Source organism: Scheffersomyces xylosifermentans, assembly GCF_036884685.1.
Source record: "Scheffersomyces xylosifermentans strain CBS 12540 chromosome Unknown RJT20scaffold_4, whole genome shotgun sequence".
Lineage (NCBI taxonomy): Eukaryota > Fungi > Ascomycota > Pichiomycetes > Serinales > Debaryomycetaceae > Scheffersomyces > Scheffersomyces xylosifermentans.
Genome location: NW_027042942.1, coordinates 830173 through 855155, shown reverse-complemented (window position 1 = coordinate 855155; position 24983 = coordinate 830173). Strand labels below are relative to the sequence as shown.

At 40.9% G+C, this 24983-nt stretch overlaps 10 protein-coding genes across 10 annotated transcripts; 4 read left to right on the top strand and 6 right to left on the bottom strand. All coding sequences in view use genetic code 12, as the record gives it.

Moving 5' to 3' along the window:
• Positions 1-29: 29 nt before the first annotated feature.
• On the top strand, positions 30-645 carry RJT20DRAFT_128122 (uncharacterized protein; the record flags this gene model as incomplete). The annotated part of the gene is made up of 1 exon (XM_064917192.1): positions 30-645. A coding segment is annotated over exon 1 (223 nt), but the record flags the coding sequence as incomplete, so codon positions are not given.
• On the bottom strand, positions 542-6132 carry BNI4 (Bni4p). Its single transcript, XM_064920132.1, has one exon. The coding sequence runs from the start codon at positions 5846-5848 to the stop codon at positions 779-781; it is 5070 nt and encodes a 1689-aa protein (XP_064774358.1). The 5' UTR covers positions 5849-6132; the 3' UTR covers positions 542-778.
• A 3020-nt stretch (positions 6133-9152) lies between these two features.
• Positions 9153-10452, bottom strand: RJT20DRAFT_43376 (uncharacterized protein). Its single transcript, XM_064920130.1, has one exon. The coding sequence runs from the start codon at positions 10297-10299 to the stop codon at positions 9277-9279; it is 1023 nt and encodes a 340-aa protein (XP_064774357.1). The 5' UTR covers positions 10300-10452; the 3' UTR covers positions 9153-9276.
• Positions 10453-11237: 785 nt separating this feature from the next.
• Positions 11238-12006, top strand: SEN15 (Sen15p). Its single transcript, XM_064920131.1, has one exon. It carries the CDS (start codon positions 11573-11575, stop codon positions 11921-11923), a length of 351 nt encoding a protein of 116 aa, XP_064774356.1. The 5' UTR covers positions 11238-11572; the 3' UTR covers positions 11924-12006.
• An 82-nt stretch (positions 12007-12088) lies between these two features.
• Positions 12089-13675, bottom strand: RJT20DRAFT_96280 (uncharacterized protein; the record flags this gene model as incomplete). The annotated part of the gene is made up of 1 exon (XM_064921624.1): positions 12089-13675. The coding sequence occupies one exon, from the start codon at positions 13673-13675 to the stop codon at positions 12089-12091; it is 1587 nt and encodes a 528-aa protein (XP_064774355.1).
• A 606-nt stretch (positions 13676-14281) lies between these two features.
• On the bottom strand, positions 14282-15826 carry RJT20DRAFT_128119 (palmitoyltransferase). Its single transcript, XM_064917191.1, has one exon. It carries the CDS (start codon positions 15768-15770, stop codon positions 14574-14576), a length of 1197 nt encoding a protein of 398 aa, XP_064774354.1. The 5' UTR covers positions 15771-15826; the 3' UTR covers positions 14282-14573.
• Positions 15827-15876: 50 nt separating this feature from the next.
• RJT20DRAFT_128118 (uncharacterized protein) lies at positions 15877-17478 on the top strand. The gene has a single exon (XM_064917190.1). The coding sequence runs from the start codon at positions 15971-15973 to the stop codon at positions 17366-17368; it is 1398 nt and encodes a 465-aa protein (XP_064774353.1). The 5' UTR covers positions 15877-15970; the 3' UTR covers positions 17369-17478.
• Positions 17479-18980: 1502 nt separating this feature from the next.
• On the top strand, positions 18981-19959 carry RJT20DRAFT_43363 (succinate dehydrogenase membrane anchor subunit). Its single transcript, XM_064920129.1, has one exon. It carries the CDS (start codon positions 19210-19212, stop codon positions 19675-19677), a length of 468 nt encoding a protein of 155 aa, XP_064774352.1. The 5' UTR covers positions 18981-19209; the 3' UTR covers positions 19678-19959.
• Positions 19922-21113, bottom strand: RJT20DRAFT_128116 (uncharacterized protein). The gene has a single exon (XM_064917189.1). The coding sequence runs from the start codon at positions 20963-20965 to the stop codon at positions 20243-20245; it is 723 nt and encodes a 240-aa protein (XP_064774351.1). The 5' UTR covers positions 20966-21113; the 3' UTR covers positions 19922-20242.
• Positions 21114-21445: 332 nt separating this feature from the next.
• RJT20DRAFT_128115 (uncharacterized protein) lies at positions 21446-24350 on the bottom strand. Its single transcript, XM_064917188.1, has one exon. The coding sequence runs from the start codon at positions 23881-23883 to the stop codon at positions 21688-21690; it is 2196 nt and encodes a 731-aa protein (XP_064774350.1). The 5' UTR covers positions 23884-24350; the 3' UTR covers positions 21446-21687.
• Positions 24351-24983: the final 633 nt, after the last annotated feature.

Sequence of the window (24983 nt, the reverse complement as noted above, 5' to 3'; positions counted from 1 at the left end):
TGAATTGATGAATGTATTCTTAATAGATATATATTTTGGATATAGGAATTTTGGATATAGGTATAGAGATTCTATTGAGAGAGCTTAAAGAGTGACTTTGAGAGGATTTTCCAGTTTTTTTTAAAAAAAATTTAGCTCGAAAAGATAGAAAAATGTACCCAGAATTCGTTAATGGTAAGCCTCCTGTGATCACTCTTGCTGAGTACGATGTTGCACCATGGGCTGGCTCCACCTGTTTGGATTTTAGAGGATTGGAGTATGTTGTGGTAGTGATGGAAACACCAGAAAAGGTCGTTGCCAACATTGACGCCAAGGACTATGATGTTTTAGATCGTATTTTCAGGAGTGCTAAGGCTACTCATGCCGAGCAACTGAAGTGAATAGGATAGAAAATTGCAATCGATATTGATAGGGAGAAATCGGTTCCCATATGGTGGAATAAAAAGTGTTCATTAGAGTTCAGCCTGGATTTCCGAAAGAGATAATGTCTAGACATTCCTAGCCAGATATCGTCGATAAGCGAAGAGAAGATAGGAAAATCGATAGTTGGAGAAGAAATCATAATAATCTACAACGCTGTTGATTATGAAATAAAGCCATTAATTTTGGGTCAGACAAAGCAGAATGATAACTAGCTATGCATATGTATGTGTCTAGAAATTATAGAATTAAAGCGCTAACCAGATGAATTGAAATGTAATGAAGTATTGTAGAGAACCAGTTTTAGTTCCAGAATTACTATTTGGTGCATGAATGAACACTTTTCCAATACCCATAATCAGAAGAAATGGGTGTGACAACGGGACTCAACGTGTATATCCATTTGACTCTTGAACGTATTCAATTCCTCCTTGATCTGCTGTGCCAATAAAGGTGTCAACTGGTTACAAGTTGCCGTGTCGGGATGTCTGTCGTACTCTTCTCCGTTATAGGTATCGTACAAAATGATTCTTGAACTGAAACGAACACCTGATGGTTGCGAAACTGCTGGTGTCCGAGGAGTATTCATAATTGGACTGGATATTTGGGAAGTATTGAACTGTGGGTGGGGAGCAGAAGTTGGGGAATTCTTCCTCCACTTACGAGATATCATCGAACTAAATGACTTAGGACTAGAAGTGGCGGATGAATCTGAAATCGAAGGAATTTTATTAAGGCTGAAAGTCTTTGGGGGTGGAGGCAATTCTCCTTTGTTACCTTGGTTATCGGTTGTTGATACACTGCCAAATTTCTTGACAGCGCTTTTAATAAATGGAACGTTGTTACTTTTAATACTGCTAGTTTCACTCTGACTTCCAGCATAAAGATGGCTGCTATTGTTATAGTAGTTGTTGTTTGAAACAGCTCCATTGAATTGATTTTCCTTACCTTCTTCCTCTTCCTCTTCTTCGTCAGAGGACGATCCAAAGCCTCCGCCAACACCATTATTGCTAGAATTGTCCTCTCCAAAAGAGAGGTTAAATGACTGATGGGATTCACTACTTCTAATCTCGTGTTGGGAAAGCTTACCCTTGAATGAGGGACCGAGACCTCTAAATGACATTGAAATTGGTCTATTGTTGAAGACGCTCTTTCCATCCTGATCTAAAACAGGCGTATTGTTGTTAGAGACCTTAAAAGCCGATTCAAGAATAGGTGACGTTTCAAGAAGTGTACGCTCTTGAGTGTATGAGAATGCATCACTTGCATCGTCATCATCTACCTCGCTATCTTGTTCATCATTTTCGTCATCTAAAGACTCGGGAGATCTTGGAGTATTATCATTTGAACTACCAATCAACGTAATAGGTTTAGCATCACCCACCTTATTAGTCCTTTTCGTGTCAATAGGTGATGGGGTATTTGATCCTCTAAACTTTGCATTGCTTTCAGCAATGTCTTGGCTAGAGGGAGGGGTAATCAGGGGTGCCTCAATCTGAATAGTCGGAGGAGGCGATCTACCAGGAGACCAACCCAATCCCGCATCCTGAATTCTTCTATTAGCTTCAGATCTAATTGAAGGTGGTGCCCTAATAGGTGACAAGCTAACATCTCGTGGCGACGTTTGAGCGAGATGACGCGGGGAAGTAGAGAACGAAATGTTATCAACATCAATGAAGTCAGTGAACTCCATAAAATCGTAAGGGTTTTCCGTTGGCGATTTAGGGGAAGTAGATGACACTAAATGAGCCTCGCTAGATGGTATAAAACTAGAACCAGCAATGCTTTGGGTACTATCTTGGACGTTATTAGTACGCAGAGAGGCCAGCCTTTCGTCTGGAGTTGAGTCAAAAGTATTATATGACTTAATACCAGAGCTTTGGTAGTTGTTACTACTAGAACCATATGAATCAAAGCCGCTTTGGCTTCTAGGAGTTGATATCATAGTCTCGACTTCTCCACCAGCTGATGGAGGTGTCAAATTAAGAGATGGATCTAAGCTGGAGGGTTGAGGAGGAAGTATGTCATCTTTATCACTGTCGCCCTTCACATGTGGTGTTTGAGGTGTGCTATTCATGTCAACATGGTCCCTTGAAGCTGCCATATTAGCATCAATAGAGTTATTAAGCAATTCATGATTCAAATCACGTCTGCTCACTGAATTCTTCAATATACTGTTGGACCTAGTGATACCGGAAGTGTTTGGAGTTGCTCCAGGGCCGTTGTAGTGGATGACATTTTCGTCCGAACCGTCATAATTGACATATGAGTTACGCTTGTTAGATGATTTTATCGACTTCATAGACCTAGATCTTTCGAGAGATACTATACTTTCCACTTCTTGAGCATTAAGCGATTTAGGGAAGAGCACTTCGCCAAGAAGTTGGACTTTCGTATCTTCATTTGTATTCTGTACATCTTGTATGTCAATAGTTTTGATACCTTGTTTTGGCTCACCGTTAGTTTTAGCGGTGTGGATGCCCTTTGAAGCTCTGAATTCAGAAGTGTCATTTCCACTTTCTCTGTTTACAGGACTATAAGGGTGCTTTGCTTTCTGACGGGGCGGTGAAGTTTTGTCAACATTTCTATAGTCCACTTCAAATGGCGAGCCGAAGTCATCATTACCAATATCCAATTTCATTTCGTCATCAAATCTAGAGTTTTCAAGCTTTTGAGGTGGGTTCGTGAACAAATTTTCCTCGTCGTAAGCATCTGAATCCACAAAATCAGTTTCGGTATCATGGAATCCGTCAACTCTACTGTCATCTTCTGGGAGTGCGATGTCGTCGTCGTATACCTCTCTAATGAGATTAATCGAATTCGAAGGGTGAATTGGCTTATCTTTGATTGTGTCATCGGTGCTTGATTCAAATGTTCTTCTAAAATGCTCTTCGGGATCTGGGCTTAAACCCGAGCCAACTGGCCTCTCCTTACTCTTAAGATCGGCCTTTGACGAATCGGAATCCTTTCCATTTGGTTTGATCTTCTTGGAGGATTGTTCCTCTTCCTTTTCTTTCTTTTCATTCTTCTTCGTCAACTTCGACAAATTGTCTGAGGACTTATTTTTCCTAAACACATTTAGGAGAGACGAGGAGGAGGTGGTAACATTAGAAGATGCCACAGAACCATTTGTAGAGACATTGTCTTCATTTGTCTTTCCAATTCTGAAAGCACCCATGCCTCTCTTCTCATTTAACTCTTTCTTCCTTTTCATATTCTCTGTTAAGCCAGATATGTTTGGTGTAGAAAATGACTTTGAACTCATCTTCTTCGGCTTGCTAGTCACATCATCTTTGTTAGTGATTCGACTTGTCGTACTACTGACAATGGATCCATTTACACTACCATTCACACTTCCCTGAGTACTGGCAATGCTAGCATTGCTGTTATTGAACAGTTGATCATTTAATCCGTGACTTTTTGATTTCAGCTTAAATAATGACTTGAAACTGAACTTTTTCTTCTCAAAAGTAGCTAAAGATGATACACTAGCATTACCATTGGCTACGCGAGACAAATCGCCAACTGTGTTACTTCTCTTTGTTGAAGCACTGGATCTTCCGCCAATACTATGGGTATCCTTCACCATGCTCTTTTGACTCTTGAACGATAAACCGGAATTAGATCTCGAGTGAGTGGGTGAGTCCACGTCTTGCTCCATACGATCGACTGGTAAAGGAGGTGGAGTCCTAATGTTGTATGTATAATTAGACCGCTTATCCTCAGGCACCGATCCCATGACCGGCTTTTTATTTGGCAAGGAACTTTGTGTCTTTGGCTTCGCCTTAGACTTCTTCTCCTTATCCACCGACTCCTGAGCCAGATCTGGTGCACCTAACAATGAGGTGTAGAGCTGCAGCGGGGATGAAGATGTCTGTGCGAGCATAGGTTTGGGAGATGATTGTTCTGGACTCTCGGGACTGCTCTGGTTGTTGTTGCTGTGAAGTAGGGCAGGTTTCGAAAGGGGAGCTGGAGGAAGAAGCGAAGGATATGAGGCAGTCTCTGCCACAGTGGACTTGGTAACGGGTGTGTGTGTGGAAACAGAAGGCTTTGTTTGTGAGGACAACGGAATTATTTTTAGTTGTGATTCGTCGCTGAAAAATTCGGTACTCGCGCTGCTCGGTAACTTCATGTAGCGGGTGATATTGGATGACAGGGCAAAAAAGGTACCTGCTCTGCCGTGGCCGGTAGTGGAAAAGTCTATAGACTTAGAGAGCTTAGGAGATGGAGTGTTGGCCGCGAAAGCCTTGTTGGGATCGGCACGGGGGAGCTTAGGGGGAGAAGGTGTGTCAGAATTAAACTTCTTTTTGGTCGTATTTGCATGGGAGTAGTGAGGGTCCTTGACATTCTGCGACATGCTTGGACTATTTTCATTAGACTCCGCATCCTTAGCGACAGAAGTCGCCGATTGAGAAGGAGACTCGGGCTCTGGTGAACGGGGTGGCTTTCTTCCAGCACTCCTAGGCAGCGAAAAAGCTGAGTTAGAGGTGTATGGCGATTGTGGTGTGGAATATGGCGAGTATGGTGCAGTTCCGGATGGGGAGTAGCTGGGTTTTGGACTTTTTGTAGTGGTGATTGCTACTGTTGTAGTGATCGGAGGGAGTTTAGAATACAGAGCTGTTGTAGGAGCAGTATATGTAGTAACATTAAGTTTACCATGCGAGACCACTTTAATAGCTGCGCTAGCACTATTTGTATTACTTCCTGTACTGTCAGTCTTTGCTGTGCCACTTGATGATGAGCTACCTGAGTTGGTAGTACCGATTATGGCATCATCAACTAAGGTATCATCGTGATCAAGTTTATTCTCTATTAGCTTAAGCTGAGGAGAATTATGTTTGATTTGAGTGAAATTCTGGAAAGTGGCTGGCTGGGCAAGAACAGGTGTATCATCATTGGTACTGTAACCGGACGATTCGTCGATCGTTGATGGGTATCTTCTGTGAGTTCCACTTGTCAGACCCAGAGAAATCAGAGAGGCCATGCTGTTTGTGTAGTTGCCCTGACGTCCCCTGGAAGGTGACTGCGACGATCTGGCCGTTTCGAACGACTGGATTGAATAGGTACTAGTTCGGTTCGAGTTGGAAAACGACTTGGTGGGGGAAGTCAGATCTCTATCTACCGTGTTGACATTGGGCAAAACATTCTCTTCTTCATCCTCTTCCACGATAGAAGGCTGGTGGGATTTTCTTGTAGGGGACTTGTCGTTAAGAATGCTTTCCAAGGCCTTCATTGACGGGGAGTTTTTCATGAATGACGTTTTCTCGTTAGACGACTGGAGCGATTTGTTGATCGAGGTAGACGAAATCGAGTTTTTGATCTGGATGGAATTCCTGAAGTTGGTGATATGTTGTTTGGGGTTGTTATTCAGTGGGCCCAGGTAGAAGTCGTTTGAGAGGAGGAACTCCTCGAAATCATTGGCCGACATGGTGGTGGATGATCTGGAGATGGTTATAAGTGGTGGGGTTGAATGTAGACGTGTAGTTCGTAGCTGTGGATGTAGTAGTACGTTTCAGTAGTCGTAGAAGTCGTTGCTGGTGTGGGATCCTAAGTTGTATTGAAGAATAACGACCGTTTCACTGGCGTTAGTGGAGATTCTATTCGATTCAACAGAACTGCAATGTCAGCAGAGGAGTTAACACGAAACTGATTTGATTTGTGTGATGGCGACGATAGTATGTGTATTGGCAGCGTGATACTGGCACATTCAACCGTATCTAATGGATTCTCTGTTAGCGATCAGATCGGCAGACGATAATATCTAGAACGTGTTGTAATCTTATGAATGAACGGTAAGTTCAAAGAGTGACAGGACTCGATCCGAGTAGTTGTATACTTACACGGCGGCGGCTCTTTTTGGCACGACTTGGATTAGACGTCGGGTTGGTTCTGTTCTTTCCACGTTACACGTCAATTTATTGGTGCTTAAACGGTAAACGCTGTGTGCAACGAAGAATCGACAATAAAGAATCAACAATAAAGAATCAATAAAGAATCTAACAAAAAAATCGACTATTCGACAAAGAAAAACACCACAAGAAACAACTGCAAACTTTTCTTGTAGTTAATGTATGAAAAAAATGATACCAGCGCCAGAGTGTAATACTAACAGAAGTAAGACAAACAGAAGAATGAGAAGGAGAAAGAGAAAGACAGAGAGAAACAGGAGCAGGAACAGAAACAGAAACGGAAAACAGCCCAACGCTCTCACCTGTCAACAATCCTGGTAGTAAGTAGCAGCAGTAAGAATGAAAATAATAACTATTAGTATTAGTATTAATATTTAATATTATTATTCCTATTAAATATACTAATAGTAAATTCCAATACCAACTTTAGGTACAAGAACATCCAAGCTACACTATATTAACACAAGGGATTTACCCAACTCACACCAGAACCCTATTCTAAGCCGTGTCAGCATAGTACTACCAAATAGCCCACAAGCTACTACTGACGCCTGAAAACAGAGAGTTAGCGAGAGGGCCTGTATGCGGCGACTCCTTTTTCAAATGTTTTGCAGCGTGTAGCGAGGAATTGGGTTGATTTTTTCCCGATCGGGAGTAATTGGGGCGAGAGCGCGTGTGGGGGTAGCGACAGAAAGTAACGAAAATCACCAGCACACAGGACCACGACGAAGAAGACAGGAAAAATAAACGAAAATATGTGAGGAAATAACGAGAGGAACGGAAGAAATCAAAATACAGGCCAGAAAATAGCAGTGGCAGGCGCAGGGAGAGTTTCAGTGTTTCAGGTGCCCGTGGTTTTAGATTTGCAGAACAGTCCTGGAACAGGTAGAGTAGGTAGAACCCAGGAAAAATCTTAGAGAACAAAGAGAGCAACGCCGGCGCACAGGAGAACGTTATGGCTATGGCATTGGGACTTGGGACTTGGAAAAACATGGGGTCAAAGTCTTGGAGACAGTATGAGAGAGAGTATTAGAGGGGGTCGATTTGCGACATGAAATTTTTCTGTTGTGGCTATTGGCCTAACGGTTTTCTTGTCTACGGTGATTTCTTGGGGAAGCTTCCGCTTCTCGGGACGAGCTTGTGTATGAAAACCTGTAGTTTCAGTTAGAACGTTGGAGAAATTGGGATTGGAGGAGATAGAGATTCTCGTACTGTGGAACCCGCGATTCGAGATTGAAGGCAGGTACCGTCGTTCGGTCACAGAAAGTTTATAGGAGGACCCCAGTTCCAGTTACTCTGTTGTGTCACAGTACAAACAATAATAAAATAATAATACATCGAGACCGAGAATACAATTGTCCACCGTGGTCCTCCATGGTTCCAATTTCCATGATACGGTAAAAGAATTGACTATCAATGTCGCTGGTTTTCAATGGTTCTGCGTAGTGTCGCAGTTTTCCCAGGGTGTCCACATACTATTACATCAATTGTAGTTAGTGAGTTGTAGGGTGTTGTTGATAGAAAGGTGCCTTGCTTGAATCCATGCATCTATATTACCGTTGCTGCATTGTATTTTTCATCTCAACTGTATTCTTGCTATTATTATCTGTAGCATCAGCATCAAAACCTAATATGGCCTGGGTTTATTATTTGCGTATGCTCACAGGGCTATTGTTACTCTTATCTACATTGCAACCTATTTCTTCCTTCTGCCACAAAAGAGAGCCAACTTGCTATACCGACTACTGTCGTATTGTGTTCCACTCCGGTGTACAACCATGCAAACTACAGCAACCCCATGTCATCCCTTACTACAATTTTTCATCTCATCTACGCGTCATAACTGGTGGTGCAGTTTTGATCCCAGGCCCGTTATCTGATAGATTTAGAATTTAAACTCATATCTAGACTCTTTCTACAATGGTCACTATTGTTTCGTGAGCGAATTCTTTCATATGTCATATATTGACACAGATGGCTGCGCCTATGCTATTGTACTTCTATCTACGTGCCGCCTTGTGAATGATAGTCACTAGCCATTGGGTACCCATGAAAAGTCGCGTCCGTCTCTCGCTAAGCGAGTATTATCTGGTATTAAATATTATTATCTCAAAGGCCATTCCAATAGAATGGCTGTCATGTAAACCTTATTTGGCTGACCGTCAACCTCATAATTTGCTGCCAGTCACTTACTCAATATGTGGGTGACAGAACAAGCGACACCGTCAGCACATAATATTATTATTATATTAATTATTATTATTGCGAACCAGGGGCAACCATGTGCTCATTGGAAGTGAGACGATATCTCGTCTATACAGCATTTGGAGATGCTAATAAATAATGATACGGACAACCGGACGGACGAAATGCGTCTTTACGGATGATAATATATGGGAAGCAGAATAAGGAGCCGTCTACATGGTAGAAGACAGCAGCCAAGCTTGGCATGGGAATGGACTTCCGCTATGAACTTTCTGTTCTCTTGGAACAAAGTTTTAGCAGCAAAATCTGAAATTGCCTCATTTCTCTCTATCTCAGCTGATAACGTCAAGTTGATGCCGATAAAAAGCTCTTGGGAATACCTTCGATCCAGAGCTAAGACAGTAGTTGTTTCTTCTGCCGGTCTGTACCTTTCAATTGAAATGTTGGTCATTCCCTCATATCTGCAAAAGTCTTGGTTTCGTCTACAAAAATGAAAACCCAGACATCACCAATTGCGAGATTGAAATTGTCTGTGCAACGCTGGCTTCAGTCACATTATCAGACATTTTCATCGGAAGCTCAGCTTGCATTAGTCATTGCATGGCAGGTAATTGTAATCAACATGGTATCACGTAATCAGCATACGTTTAATACTAATCCTAGAGAAGCTTCTGGGTAATACAGGTCAATGAGAATTGAATGAGCGATGGAAGGGTGAAGTGCTATGATATGCTGAAGATGATCACTGAACCACACAATCCCTCTTCTTCTTCGTGGTGGTTTCAGACTTTGGAGTCTTGGATTGCAAAGAGTAGTTGCTGGTCTGAAAACTTAATGTATGAGCATGTGTAGGGGTTTGTGCAAGAGGTTGGTGATGATCCGTGGATACAATGGACGTTCCGTTTGTATTAACGGATGCTCTCTCTTCGTTATTTTGCATTAATGAACTTCCAGTAGAAAATGTTCTTGTCTGGCTAATTTCGAATCCAGAAGGAGTGGGTAATGATTCTGGACGAAGGACAGGCTCTAGACCGAATTGTAATAAAGTGTTTGCCAAGTAAAGATAAAGTTTGATCCATAGCACCTCTAGTTCTTGGGTAAACCTTATGCCAAATCTCTCATGAAAAGTAAGTATAAGTGCCTCTCCCATCAATTCGAAATGCGTTGCACCTATTCCAAGAATACGATTATGCCTCTTTCCTAGTTTCAACATATAGTCGTCCATTGTAGAAAGATCCTCTAATTGGTTTATAGCCATAGCCATCACACCTGCAAAGGAAACAGCTTGATGTCTAATAGAAGGAAACATTTTCTCTAGATCAGGCGACATAGATAAGAGATTTCCATAGAACTGGCGGCAGAAAAGGGAACTTGCAATAGCCTGTGCTGAAGTGTTGGCTACTTTCGGTGGTGCTTTCTCGGGATAGGCACCAGGCACTTTTGGTGTATCCTGTTTGTCAACGGGGTCATCTAAAAGCATCTTGTTCCAAGTGAACCTTATCATCTCTATTTCATTTTTGTTGAGGCGAAGGCTCACTTTGTATGGTGGAGGACTGATGAGACCAGACTCTATTGATGCGTTTGTTTCGACTTTTTCTAGTTGGTAGATTGTGTCACTTTCTTCTGTTAGGCTCAAATTGGTGAGGTTACGGTGAAGGAAGCTACCCTCTCCGAATCCGAACTTGGGCCTCCCCATATGGGAGAGCCTACTAACCGTTGTGCGGTTGGAGTATAGTGACAGACTGTCAGTTTCGTGCCTCTGCATCTATAACAGTTTGTCTGGCTAATCTTATAACAGAGACTCTACAGTGAGTGATCCTTCATTCCAAAATTCAGCTGCATTTGAAGGAATGGCTACGTTGGGGATGTATATATAGAAAGATGACAATGTAAGAATTAGTTGGAGTAGCTACTCTGTATGCAAGGTCACTAAAATTCAGCTATTCACGGAGAATCATCGTGTAAAACGTCGTTTCCCTAATTAGGTTCTTCGTTAATACAATTCCATCCACTATACAAATAGAAATAATTGTTTCCCATCTATTGTCCCCAATGCGACCTCTCAGGATACATGCTTGCGTTAGATACCCTGCAGCGCAGAAAAAAAGGGACTAATTACCACTATCATCCCATATACTTCCTGCAAAGCAACCTCACCTGGTCGCCCCATTTCTGTTTCTTAATTTATCTCCTAGTGGTAAATGGATTTTTGGGGCCACACCCGACGTCCAACCGTCCTTTGAACCCAAACCCGTGTTTCCTAATCAGGAAAGAGTATGCAACACGGCAAAAAAAAATTTTAGGTGCATGCTACGCGTTTCATCACTTACGTAATGAAGCCACCGAATGGAGGACGTTATCATTTTAATATAGAGACATCTGAGGTACGGACACACGCCTTATATTCGAGAAGCTGTTCAGGGCGTATTGGGGTGGCTTATTGGAAACACCGACACTATACTTGGGGCTAATGAAAAGGTCAACAAATGTAAGTAATCGACTCGGTGCTGGGGGCTGTCTGGGGTATCAACTGTGAAATTTCGTGGACAAAGTGTGTGCGGCAGAAACTTTTTGTGGGTTTCTGGAACCGAGCCGGAAGAACAGTTCCTTCACCCAAGACAAAGGCCTCTTCTCAGGCCATAAACCATACGATCGCATCTATTGTTCGCAGCCCTGAGATCATTGGTCCCGCCCAAAGGAGATGGCCAGATCACAAAATGTGAATCATGCTACCTTGTCAAGGGCCCGCATACCTACCACAGTCCTCGGGAAAACTTAGTGCTTTAATTTCGTGCAGTGTCATTCCCAAATCAATGCTCATCTGTCGCCCTAAATGTGCCCCAAATTAAATCACACAATCTTGTCGTGCTCATACGACTGGCTTGTTTCGCATATAATAAAATTATCAACGATTATGTCAATCCTTACGTCAGCGAGAATCCATGCATGCGCCAGAGCGATGGATTTTTCAGCCTTTTCTAGAAGATGGTTCCTATTGAAGAAGGTGGAGTAGTCTCGTAGATGGCTATTTGACAGGTATGGCATCTGTAGAATCGCTCGCAAATCAGGTACAGACGAATCTTATCCATTATAATTTTTGGACAAAGGTGAAAATTCATGATATTAACAATGGTCTCAAAGCTGTAATAGGGCTACCCCCATCTAAGCTTGACTCCAATGACGAAGAAGACCAGCCGGAATGGGTAATTCCTAGGTCGTTGGTGCTGAATTCGAGCATTCTGGTCAAGGAGATCAATGAATGGTTCACAGGCATTGCAATTTTGGAAGAAAAGCGACCAAAAAGAATAACAATTGGAATAGTCAACGACGATGGAACAGTGGTATACTACTTCATCCATGATGGTATAGTAAAGCCACGACAGAATTAATAGCACACAAAGGCAATTGCAAAAGATTAGTGGACGAGAGGGGGCTCTTGGCAAAGTGTCCATATGTTCTACGCTATGAGAGACATCTAAAGTGTAAATCATGAATGCATTATTATTGTTGTATATTATGGTTCGTTTCTTTGAATCTACCACCTTTCCAGAGAATCATCTGACAGGAGACCGTCTCAGCGGCGATCTCTTTTCAGGGGACTTCAGACTGGAGAAAGAAACAGCCCCGATCCTAGATTCAGATCGTGGTTTCCTGCGGAACTGATAAAAATCACCTGCATCGTCTTCTGAGTCTGTCACATAACCACTATACCTTTTGTCTGCCAAAGACGTAGTATCGGCGCCTGCTGTCATATTAGTATCTCCCTCAAACGAGACATTTCTATTACCTAAAGCCAACCTGTTACGAATTACCAGCTTCGTACTGCTTACGCTATTATTATGTCTTTGTATGGATGAAGCGCTAGATGCCATGGGATCGAATGCGGACTCTAAAGTTTTTGATGGCTGAACAACAGATATTGAAGATTCATTATCCTCGGAGACACGATTATAGTACTGATTAAGTGGTTGCTGATGATAAAATTGAGCAACTGAAGATTCGCTGTCATCTTCGTATTCAATAAGGCCATTTTCTTCCTCTGATTCTGGAAACACGTCGTCCTGATAGTAAGGCATGTCTGTATGGTTGATAATATCCGAATGGTTTATAGATTGACTAAATATATCATCGAGCGTTCGGTTCAGTCGATTACGACTGATCCTCCTAGACTTCGGTAATCTATTTTCGTAGTTACTCTGGCAAATCTGACCCAACTTATCAAATTCAACCATAAATTCAAATAAATCTCCCTCTTTTATGAGGTTTGGACCGAATCTGAATTTCTCATAAAGCTGTATTATACGAGGTAAGTTTGGTAACCGATCTTTGGGTATATTGGTGGTGTCTCTCATGAAAATCTCCGAGAGGTAAATAATGATCTCACGGAAAGATAAGTCTGGTGGCAAGTCCACTTGCGTAAATACTTTGCTATCGTGGCGAAACTTATCACCTAAACTACGAATTACATCCTCATAATTGGAGTCTGGCGGTAAGAGTGTTCCTTCGCCATTGCTACCCTTATCTCTGTTTCGTTTCTGGATGTATTCTGGTGGAGCAACACCGGGGTTGTTGATAATTTCGGGGTTGTACAAAGGGCCAGCCTTGACTTTTATTTCACCAACACATTCTTGCAACTTCTTCTCGATAGTTCCGTACACTTCTTTGGGCATATCTGACTCGATTGGAATATACACCGATTTGGTGGGAATGTCATTCATGGCGACTCTATACTGGAAAATACGCAGAAAGTAAAGGAACAAAGTCAACACTATGAATACCACACACACTGCAATGACTATGAAAAGCTTAACGCCTGAAAAAGACGTTCCTGACGTCTGGACAATAACATCAATTGGGGTCACGGCTATGAAGGCAACAGTTATCATCATAAGAATAACAAGAGAGATGGAATAGATCCATCTGAATACTCGTCTTGGCAAATAGAATATATTAGTATGTTCTGCTGGAACGTTGAATGCTGTATATGTGGTCACTGCTCTCCGGACTTCTCTTGTAGGAGTTGAAGACAAGATATTGCTTGATAGAATGGATTCTTCTAGAAGAACAGGTGATGTTGGTTCTGTTTGAACGATATCGAGGAGTCCATCTTCTCGATGATGAAACAGTCGTGGCGACTCCATCGGATCGATTGTGAAAACGTTCAAGTTCGGCCGGGTCATATGAAGAACATGTGTTAGATGGGAACTATGTGAATTATAGTATTAAAAGCGATACAAATCAAACTTTGTATTAAGAAGGGCAAATAAGATGAAGCAAAATGCTGAAAAAAATCGATTCTTATCGATTTAGTGTATTCTTGTGGTTCGACAGTAAATCTCTGAAATAACAACGAAATTAAGTCTTTTAGTCAAGAAGAAACTGAAGTAAAGAGTTATATTAATTGTCTGTAAAATGCAAATAAGTAAATTATGACATATAAAATGTCGTGTTTATTATATTTAGCGCCTTGTAGAGGAGACATTTAGTGATTGCTTCTTTGGTGGCTGCAAACGACATTCTTTGGATCGGTGGTTGGATGGTATGGGTGATATGGGTGATGTGGAGGGTTTGTAGGTGAAAGGGTAGTTTGAGGTCTGGGGAGATACATACGGGGGTATTAAGATACTTAAATCTAGTGGTACGCTGGATATACTAGAAAAAATCTGAAGGAAGAAGGATTTATATCGAAGTAAATTGGTATACGGATAGTACCTACCCTACTAATTATTAGGCTGGTTTCCTGTAAAGTGTATTATTGTTATGCATTAATTTGTCTTTAAATCATTATTAGTTATAGTTACATCAAAATTAGGATTGTCTTTGAATAGTAAAAATCAATGCCGGACGTTGTAGTATGTTAGCAGGGTAAAAAAATGCTATATTCTCCTAATTATATGCATGTCTGATCTTAATCCATATTGACAATCTTCTTTACTATGGCATAATTTTCCCGATCGGCCATATTCAATAGAATGCCATACAAAGTGCATATGTATAGACAATACCTTTAAACTCCGCATGAAGATCACTTAATGGGTTTCACTTCTGGTACGATTGTAAAGGCTCGATTCTCTGGAAACGCACATCTCCCGGTTGGTAAATATCGGATTGTTTAACCAATGTATAGCCTGGAGTTCTGCCTATCCAGTTCATGTAAAGATTTTGAACGATTGAATGCGTATCAAACACATTAATGAACCGGTTTGGATCCTTCTTACTATGTCCATAGATATAGTTTAGGTATTCTCTTGTAGTGAGGTTGTTAGCTGTTAAAAATAAATGAAGCATCAACAACAAACTAGGGTAAATGACGGCCAAGCAGCCGTAGATAACAAGTAGCAAGCTGATAGGGTGATCCCTAATTGACTGGCTGGAAGTCTGTATCACCAGATCTGTGACTAGTCTATAATGAAAAACTTCAATAAATGAAATAATGATTACTAACAAACAAGTGATGACTGCAGTGGCAAGAAACCATAAGAAGTATTTGTAGTTTCGCCAGCCTACGCAATTGTTTAACCATATACAATGGTGATCATGTATGGCAACACAACAATTGCAGACAGAGCAATGGCTTGCCCTTGGAGGCCTCCATATATGACAAGTTGAGCAGTACTTTACCGTGACACCATTTTCACTAGAATGATAGGGTATAGTAACGGTATTGAAATACTCATCTGGAGCATGGTTAATCCCCGAACCTCTTATCGAAGAGGGCAAATGGATATTTCTGGGTAATATACCAGGGTCTGATACACCGGCAGTAATAAAGAATGATATGGTAAGAAGCCAAAAGTAGCTGAAAATTATCGTCAACGCTGGACTCACATGTCTCCACACCCATTTCGCTTCAAATACCCAGAAAAGAACCGCTGGTACTATTATCAATATGGTAGTCATAATATTCATTGGTCTCTTCTTCACTGCTCTCCATCTTCCTCCAAAGAGATAAACATAGGGTATATTATCATGTTTTTGCACCTGATAATTCCTTTTCTGGCTATGTCGTACCCTAGTCCTTATCGGTGTAATGTTATCGTTCCTATTATAGCTATCATTACTATCGTTTCTATATACTCTATCGGGTTCCTTTTCGTATTTCTCTATAACAGCAGGGTCAGTTACTAACCAATTTGTAATGAATTTATGTATCCAAGGCATAGTATTTCGGTCAATATTACTCCTTTCTTGTCCCTTTCTTCGCACATTTTCATCTTCTGCCGACGTCGTGTTCATTTCATCTACAATATCCCCAATTTTCTCCCGTTAATATCTCTAATTCGCCAACTTACTCTTTTCTACCATAAACAACTTCGTGATGGTAATTTTTCACAGTCGCACTCACAAATTCACTAACGAAAAAGAAAAATTGCAACAGTTTCTTTATGGAGTTTGATAGAGTCTTTGTCGAGATATTGTAGTATAAAGTAGGGAATATGTGGAGGTATCCAGCCAGAAATGGGTATATATGGCATAGATCTGTGTCCCGTGGTTTGGGCCGATTTTCAGCGCAAAAAACGGTGTTTGGAGCGAGATCATTCCAACTCTCTGCTGGTCAGCTTGGCGCTGTGAAGAATTACGGATTCATCATTAATCTCGTAGCAGGAGCGTATATCGGAGGATTGCTAGTATCCCTCGGGCTGTTGTACTTCATGTACCACGATGCCGATGAAAGACAGCATATCCCATTTGAATTGAGGTTTCAGGACCAGATTAACGCCGTAAAGGCCATTAACAAAGACGATGTATTGAAGAGTCCTAGGTACGCTGTGAAACACTACCGGAGATTGTTGATAGAATTGGCCAAGCAAGAGAACCCAGAGTTGGATTTTGACGAAGAAAGTGATGAAAATCGATACGAGGTGCCTCTTCTCGATTCAAAGACGTTAGTGTATAAGAAATCAAACGACTTTGCTAACTTCTACATTGACATAGTAATGAGATACGCCAAGGCTCTATTGGCGAAAGGCCAGTTAACAGCTTCTATGCATGTGTTACAAACAATTATAGATGATGATGAAATCTTCTACAAGTTGGGTGATGCCGAAAGATTGTCACAATGTTGCCGTTTGTTGACCAAAGTGTTTTCCGATGCACAGACAAAAGTGGCCTACTTACAAAGGGCAATTGATATGTTGACTTTGACGTTCAATTCAATAGACTTGGACGAGAACTATTTATTAAAAGACGATTCTAAGGTCACTGACGAGTTGTTGAACTGTCTTAATGACCTTGCATTCACTATGGCTAAGACAAGCTCTTCGGATTCAGTTCCGAAGAAAGAGAAGAATGAAATGCTCCAGAAAGCGTTGAATATATATCTTGCTAACATGAAAAAATTGACAAACATGGAGCACAAGATTGCATCTGGTGAGCATTCACAAGTTAATTATCCATTGTTCAACTGTGAAGATGACAACTTGCAAATGAGAATCTATGAAATCAAGGCGCATGTTAGTGAAATCATGTGGGCTAAGGGATACAAGAAAAACGCAGTAGCATGGAGCGAGGACATTGTTGAAAAATTATACTTTGACCATAACAATTCGTCGAGGACATCGAATTTGTTATTCAATGTATTGAATAACCTTGTTGTGATGTACGATGGCTTGAAAGATATGAGAGCCAAGCATAGGTGTGAAAAATTGAGGGATGAGTTGACAGTATTCGACAACCAGGCTTTAGGATGGTACGACAGTGTGATCAACCGGTTTAGTAAGATCATATATAATAGAGGACCATTAGGGATAATAGAGAAGCCGTTGCTTGAGAGGTTTGGTAGCCCAACTAGGATTCCTGAGATAGAGGAGTTTGAAGATGAGGATGTGGAGTAAGTTGGGAAAGGGAAGCTTTGAGAAGCCTCATAGATAGTGTAGATAGAGAGATGTGTTAGTAGAATGTAAGCACCATGTACATAGGAAGAGAAGGGTATGCAATAGTTGGGTATTTTCCAAAAAGATTGTACAGCATAAAATTGTAGAGAAGTATTATTATAGGAAGGCCTGTAACTTCATCAGGGTTATAAGTAAGTGTGCCCATTGTGAAAGATGATGAAGACTGGTATCTCATTGTGCAACTACCTGTTCACTTTCTTTAAAATCTGAATGCCGATTTGTTGTTAGGTATTTAACACTTTTATTTGAACAGCTGTGGCCGTTCACCTCAGTTAACTCTCAATTACAAAGCTATACTTATCTGGCGTGAAAAGCGGTTTTCGTCCAAGACATAAAAAGGATATGATATCTTCTTGAAGACTCCCTCGGCGGAGGACCCTTTATATTTACTTCTTCTTTAATTTTTTTTTTACTCTTTTTTTTTAAAAAAAAAACTTCACTTTCCTCTTCTATGTAAATATTTCTTTAGATTATGAGCTACAATGTGAACTGATAAACCTCGTCATTACTTATACTGTCTTTACGTCATAATTTATATTCATTTGATGTTTAATCCGAAAACGACTGCAAAAAAAAAAGCTCATTTACTACTGCACAGCGAAATCCGCTGGAGTGAAGAAAATGTCGCACTCATAAGTTCTTCAACCCGTTCTGATCCGTGCCGTAGCGTACCGTGCACTGTAGAGAGAGCTTCTGGTAGAAGACGACATCTGCATGCATCAAGAGTCTTCATAGTCAATGGTCTCGGGTTGTGAGCTGTCTGTACAAATAAAGCATTCTCTACATACTGGACACTCTCTACATACAAATCATACTCTACAAGCTAATCACTATCTCCATACAAAACATCTACATTCAAAACATCCTCTCCATACAAAAATATCCTCTGTAAATTAATTACAATCACCATACTGAACTCTGTCTCCATATAGAAAACTCTCTAGAAACTAATTACAATCACCGTACTAAACACTCTCTCCATAAAACATCTACAAACAAAACATCCTCAACAACAGAAAACACCCTCACCCTCCATTCCTCACCAAATAGCGTCTCCTCTGTGTCTCCTCTCCCATTCTCCCGCTCCTCCCTGTCAAATGTCTCTCTCTACCTCCTCTACCCACCCACACCTTCAAATGTCTCACTCTACCACTGCATTGTTGTAGGCTCCCTGCACACTCCCATCCAATCACAGCTCACTAAAGTAAGCGTGAAAGTCCGGGGCACCAGAAAAAAGAACCATACAAAGAACAGTGAGAACCAGCAAAGAATTAACTCGTTGTATGACAGTCTTTCTGTCTTTTGGTTGTTTTTCTTTTCCATAGCGTCTAATTAGTAACGAATCGTACTGAATAGTGTTGAATAGTGACTGATTGAGTGATATATATAAGGAATATATACATCGGGATCATATTACTATCAATTGAACCAGCTTTGAATCACCTTGTGAATTAACTTATTGAATCGAATTATTGTATTAGATTACATTACAATTCATTTTCATTTTCATTTCCCCTTGGTTACTGGTTTCTTTATCCATAAACTTTCTGTTATTACACGGAAAATTACTGAGTTTACTGAGTTTACTGCAAAAACTACAATAAATCATAGTTGAAACAGTATAGTCAAGTTCCAACAGACCAGCAAGTCATTGATTATCATCGCAAGTGCTAATAACCTCAAGTTCATCAAAGCCATATCGAGTCCTACTCCTACTCCTACTCCCTGTTACTTCGTGACATCCAGAAAACCACTCATAAACCCCCAAATTTCACTACATCATGTTGTCTTTGTCTACTCGTGTAGGTCTTAACACCTCCAGAACTGCTCTCTTCAGACCAGCATTAATCCGTGGCATCAAAACCATCCCTCAACCTCCAGGTTACATCGTCGGCACCGTCAACGATGCATACATCCCTCCAAAGCCACACAAGCTCGAAGGTTCCTTGCATTGGACTTCCGAGAGAATCGTCTCCATCGGCTTGGTTCCTTTGGTGTTGGCTCCTTTCATCACCGGTACTTCCACCGTCATTGACTCATCCATGAGCGCCTTGTTATTATACCACTGTTACGCCGGTTTCCAAGCCTGTATCATTGATTATATCCCAGCAAGAGTCTACGGAGCTTACCACAGCTATGCCATGTACTTGTTAACATTCGGAACCGGTGTCGCCGCTTACGGTGTTTACGAGATCGAGTCCAAGGAAGGTGGCTTTGCTGGCCTCCTTTCCAAGGTCTGGAAGGCCTAAATGAACGAGAATAGATGACCATTCGCTCACGGCAGGTGAAAGTCATCGAATGGAATTCTACAACGATCGGCTGCTGGAATGCTTACTGAATGATTTCAAGCATACCAGTGTTGTACTTTCAACGTTATCCCGATAAGAATTCAACGCATATTTCACTTACAATACTACCAAGTATTTCTTATTTATTTTACTATTATTCGTACTCTTTATTCTTTTTCAATCAAGTATAACGATTAAAATGAATCGTAGGTTCTGTAGGTGTGCTATTTTCCGACGTAATTTGGGAATTTTCCATAAAGTTTGTTTCATTGCAACGAATGAAACTAGTTAGCAAACGAATTGAAGTGCTTTTGACGTCCTTTTGATGTTTTTCGATTTATTCAAGCAAACAAACCTACAAAATCAATATTGAGCAAGAAGTACTCTTATCAACCTTCATGTGAATTGCTCCCAGATGATTGGAACTTGTGAAGTATGCTAGTTCATATCAATGAGTGCTGGCTGGTACTTTCGATCCTTCTATTATTGAAGTAGTCCCAAGAGTTGCCTTTTGCCATTCTAGAATTCACGTCTGGTCCGGTGTCTTCCTCTTTCTGTTGTTTCCCTCTTTAGAATCAATGTTTTCACTCTCTGCGGTGGTCCCGCTAGATGGAGTCCTGGGCTTTTGCAATTCGTCAAACTCTACTTGGACTGGTGCCAACTTCGTATCATGCCAATTCCTCAAAATCTCGCCCGCTCTGGCCAAATTCCTTCTTGGAATATCCTCTTCCTTGAGGACCTTTAATCTGTACAACGCTGGAGTGTATGAGTCTCTTAATACGTTACCTCGATTGATAACCAATTTTCTATTTTCATCGTCAATCTTAACATCTGCTATATTGTCGTCAACCATAGAAATCAATACGTCTTCCAAAACAAGCTCTACTCCTTTATTATCTGTATCCAATTCAATAAGCGCTTGCCCTAAACCGTATTCTTTATCTTCTAAAATTGCGTCTACATCAACAAGAAGCTTTTCATGTTCGTTTACTATGGAAATGATAGTCAATCGAACGAGTTTCAAGAGCAATTCGGGTTCTGTTTGTAACTCCACAAATTGGGGCTTGTACTTTATATAATGCGAATAGTTTCCAAACGCGAAGAGCTCCATTGTGTTGGTGTAAAGTTGGTTTTCTGGCGTTTGTTCGTTGTGTTTCGTCTGCTGATTATATTGAATCAAGTGCTTTAAATAGTTAAGGACTGAAGGGTCCTTTAGAACAGAGACAATATTCTCTTGTAAACCCGACATTTTGACAAGAAATAGTGTTCAATAACCTTCTTCCTCGGTTATTCTGCTTCTTCGACTATTATAATACCCGCTACAACGTATAACTGTCTTCATCTTGGTAAAGAAGACTTACAAGAAATACACGTTAATGTGAGTATCTGCAAAGTTCCGTTAACTATGGAGGCTTTGATTAGATAAGCGGTATTGGTTTCTGGTTGTGCATATAATGGTGCAGTATAGCCATAGAGAATAGTTAATGTGATAAGTATAAATTGTATGGTCATATATATATATGTGTGAGTGTATGTGTGTGTGTGGATTTTCCGTAGGCATCTTTGGTTTGAAGAAATCAGGTGTTAGAACCATTGAAATGTTGTTGTGATATTATATTAAATATATACATCGGTATATTGGTATGATATATACATATATATGTGTTGTATATCCATAGGCACATTGAATATTACATATTATACTTGGTATATATATATAACAAGGATTGTCGAATACTACATGCAATATTATTCTCTCATGAAAGGGATCGTATAATTAGTATAAGTAAAGGAACTATAAAACAATATGGTAATACTGTAGTCTTTATTCTTCAGTACTAATATATTAAGATTAGATGTTAGCCTTCTGCAATCTTTGAGCTCTACTCATCGACAGATAGAACCGTTTCAAAGAAGCTTCAGTGATCCTCTGCTTTTTAGTTTTCTTCTTGCTAACTGGAGTTCTCCCTCTTAATTAGTTACTCTTCTTATCATGTAGCCCAACAACATGGCCGACACTGCAATTACTATCGTATGGGTTCTATTCTTGGCCTCTGTAGCTAATCTCTCCTTTTCCCTTTCCTCATTACTTGACGAAGTGCCCTTAATTTGCAAAGAATCATCACTCGAAATCACAGTCTCCGTTTCCGACGTGTTTTCGAGTGGTTCTCCGGCTCCCTCCTGGGGTGCAAGTCTATGAACATTATTATTGAGACTATTATTAAGGTTATTGACATTGCCATTGACATCTTCACTGTCTGATATTGGAGGCGTCAACTCGCTTGTGTGCGATAGTATTGAATTGCGTACGCTGCCGTTGCTAAATCCAGTTGAGCTGGCTGAGCCGTTCATCACGAGTTCTCTGCTACCTATCCCGTTGGAGTGAATTACTATCATCGGCTTCGCATTCTCAAGTAAGAAGTCTTGAAGACTATCTTGTTCAGATTGTGCACTATTGAGATCGGGTGTTCTAGACCTTGCAGCTGAGTTATTGACATCACTGTTACTGATAAGCGCTCTGCTGTTCAAGAACGCAAATTCCTTCTCGCGTGGCGATGAACCATTCCTGAGTTCTTCTGTGTTATTTGATAAACCTGATATATTCTCTTCACCGCTATTCTCATCATCAGTGTCATTTGCGATTAGAATATCATCAGCAAAAGAAGAAGTTGATGATGTTTTGTATTCATGACTGGATTGCTTCTTAGCGGCAGTGAATTTCGCCTGCAAGTCTAAGATCTTCTGTTTGGCTTCTTGCTGTTCACGATTACGCTCCTGTCTTTCCCTCTCTCTTTGTGCTTCTAGCTCTCTCACAGTAGCTCTCTCCTTCTCTACTACTTCGTTGAGATACTCCTGCTTCTTAATGTAGTCCTGGACCGTCTTATTCAAGATTTCTCTCTCCTTTTCGGCCGACTTGAATTTCTTCTGTACTGTGTCAATCTTTCTGGTGCTTTCCTCCTCGAACAACTTGTGTCTTTCTTTAAGTTTTTGGTGGCTCTGCTTTTCTTTCTTCAAATCGTTCTGAATAGATGAGAGACTCTTTTTGAACTGCTGTTCCAAGTACTGTGAGTTAATTTCGTTAAGGCGTGACAGGTAATTAGTGAAGAATTGTTCCAATGTGTTGAGAGTGTTATTCTGTTGTTTGACTCTTGCCAAACTGGAGACCAAGATATTAACAATGCTCTCGAGTGTTGTTGTATTAGTTATTTGAGAGTTGTTGTAGATTCCTGAATTTGTAGAGGAATATAAGCCGAGTAAGTTGCCTTCCACATTTGGGTTGATGTCACCAAACAATGCATTATCAAAGGTTAAATCCTCTGGTGCTCTCTTATGATTCTTAGAAGATTTTCTGTTCTTCTCATTGGTGGTGACTTGTCTGAATATGTCTTCGATGAAGGTCAAATGTTTGAATTCAGGTGTATCCATGGCCTCATTTCTGTTTAAGAAGAGGTTAGTCGTATGCAAATCGGAGTTCTTGATGTAGCCAGCACCTGAATTGGAAGAATTGGGAATAACACTGATGTTATCGATCTTTAAACTAATTTGCTTATGAGTTGACTCAGCCTGGACATTAAAGCCCAAACAGACCACGTCTCCCATTTTTATTTCTACAGGATCATGAGTTAACCTTAAATCGTTGAGGTATGTTCCATTTGAAGAGCCCAAATCTTGTAGCATGAGCTTCCCGTTATTGGGATCGATGTAGATTTGAGCATGATTACGACTCAACACTCTGGAATCGAAATATCCGTTGGCTACGTCTGGTTTGTGTTTGGTGCCTGTTGGTCTACCTAATTTGGTTGTTTCTGGGAATGTTGCGACTGGCAAATGCTTCTTGGTGAACGTTTCGTTCAAGGGAACTAATGTAACATAGTACTGGACTTGGTTTCTTTTACGTGGGTTTTCCCGCTGTCTTGCTAACAGCGATGAAGACGATGTAGATGTACTATTAGAACCAGGAGCAGCAGATATTGTAGAGGAAGCCGAATTTGGCATGGATATGACTTGGGATTGAGAATTGGACCGTTTGCGGCCTCCACTTGACTCCTTATTGGCAGAACCATAGGAGTTTGAGTTGGGGCTGGCGGGCCGATTGCTGGGGTAATCTGAAGCTTGGCTGGAGGGAAACGGCTGGGACACATCTAACAGTAAGGGGATATCAGTCATGGTGACGTGTCTGATTTGATGATGGTGAGATTCGGCAGCGGATAGGGGGTTTAACGCTGTTTGGCCATGTAGATGGAGGGCCGCTATTGATGTGTTGGTGAAACGGTCCCTCTAGGGGTAGAAACAGACCACTGGTGATACGATAAACGACGAGGATGAATGAGATTCAAAGGAAACACGCCGATTGATAGACCAAGGCGGTTAGAATTCTGGGTTGATAAAGTAGAAGCTGGTGAGTTCCAGATTCTAGAATATCCCGTTTGGGTTTATTAAAACGGCTTGATGGGGTCTAACAACTGGGGATTGGTCTAAACAACTGGTTGAAATATCTGTTCCTTAATTGTAGTTTTTGTTCCTGGTACCGTAATATTTGTTAAGGGTGTTTTTTTATTGTGATTTTGTGAGGATTTGTTTTTTTTTTCTTTTCCTGTGAAGAGAGTGCGTACTGCGGTGTGGGTTTATTTGTGGTTGTGGATTTACTGCGGTAATGGAGATTATGAGTTTATGAGTTTATGGGGTGCGGTGTTGCTGTGTGCTGTGCTGGTGGGACGGTGTGTGGGATGGTGTGTGGGACGGTGTTATGTTACAGTGTTAGACGAGAATGGGAGACGGTAGAGAATGCTACAGCGAGGAGGTAAAGAAGGGAGAAGTAGGAGATGTGTGGAAATGTAGTGAATGGAGGAAATGAAGTAAATGAAGGTAATGAAGGCAATATAGAGAACGTAGTACGTGAAGGGAATGTAGGAAACAGAGAGTACGATAGGATAGAATAGAGGAGAATAGAGGTGAATAGAGGAGAATAGAGGAGAATAGAGGAGAAAGACATGGAAAGAGAAGACAACTGAGGTTATTCCAGGGAGAGAGTGTCTAATTCTAATTCTCATGGTGTGTGTGGAATGAAGTGGAGTGAAGTGGAGTGGAGTTTGAGTCTACAGTAGAGGATTGAGGAGGAGTAGAGAGTGGAGTAGAGTATACCAAGATGAAGGTGTATGGTTATGAAATGTGGTATGTAGGATATGGTATATAGGATATAGTTGCGTGTTCCTACTTCTATGTGTTCTATGCGTTCTGTGCATTCTATTTGTACAACAACATCAATG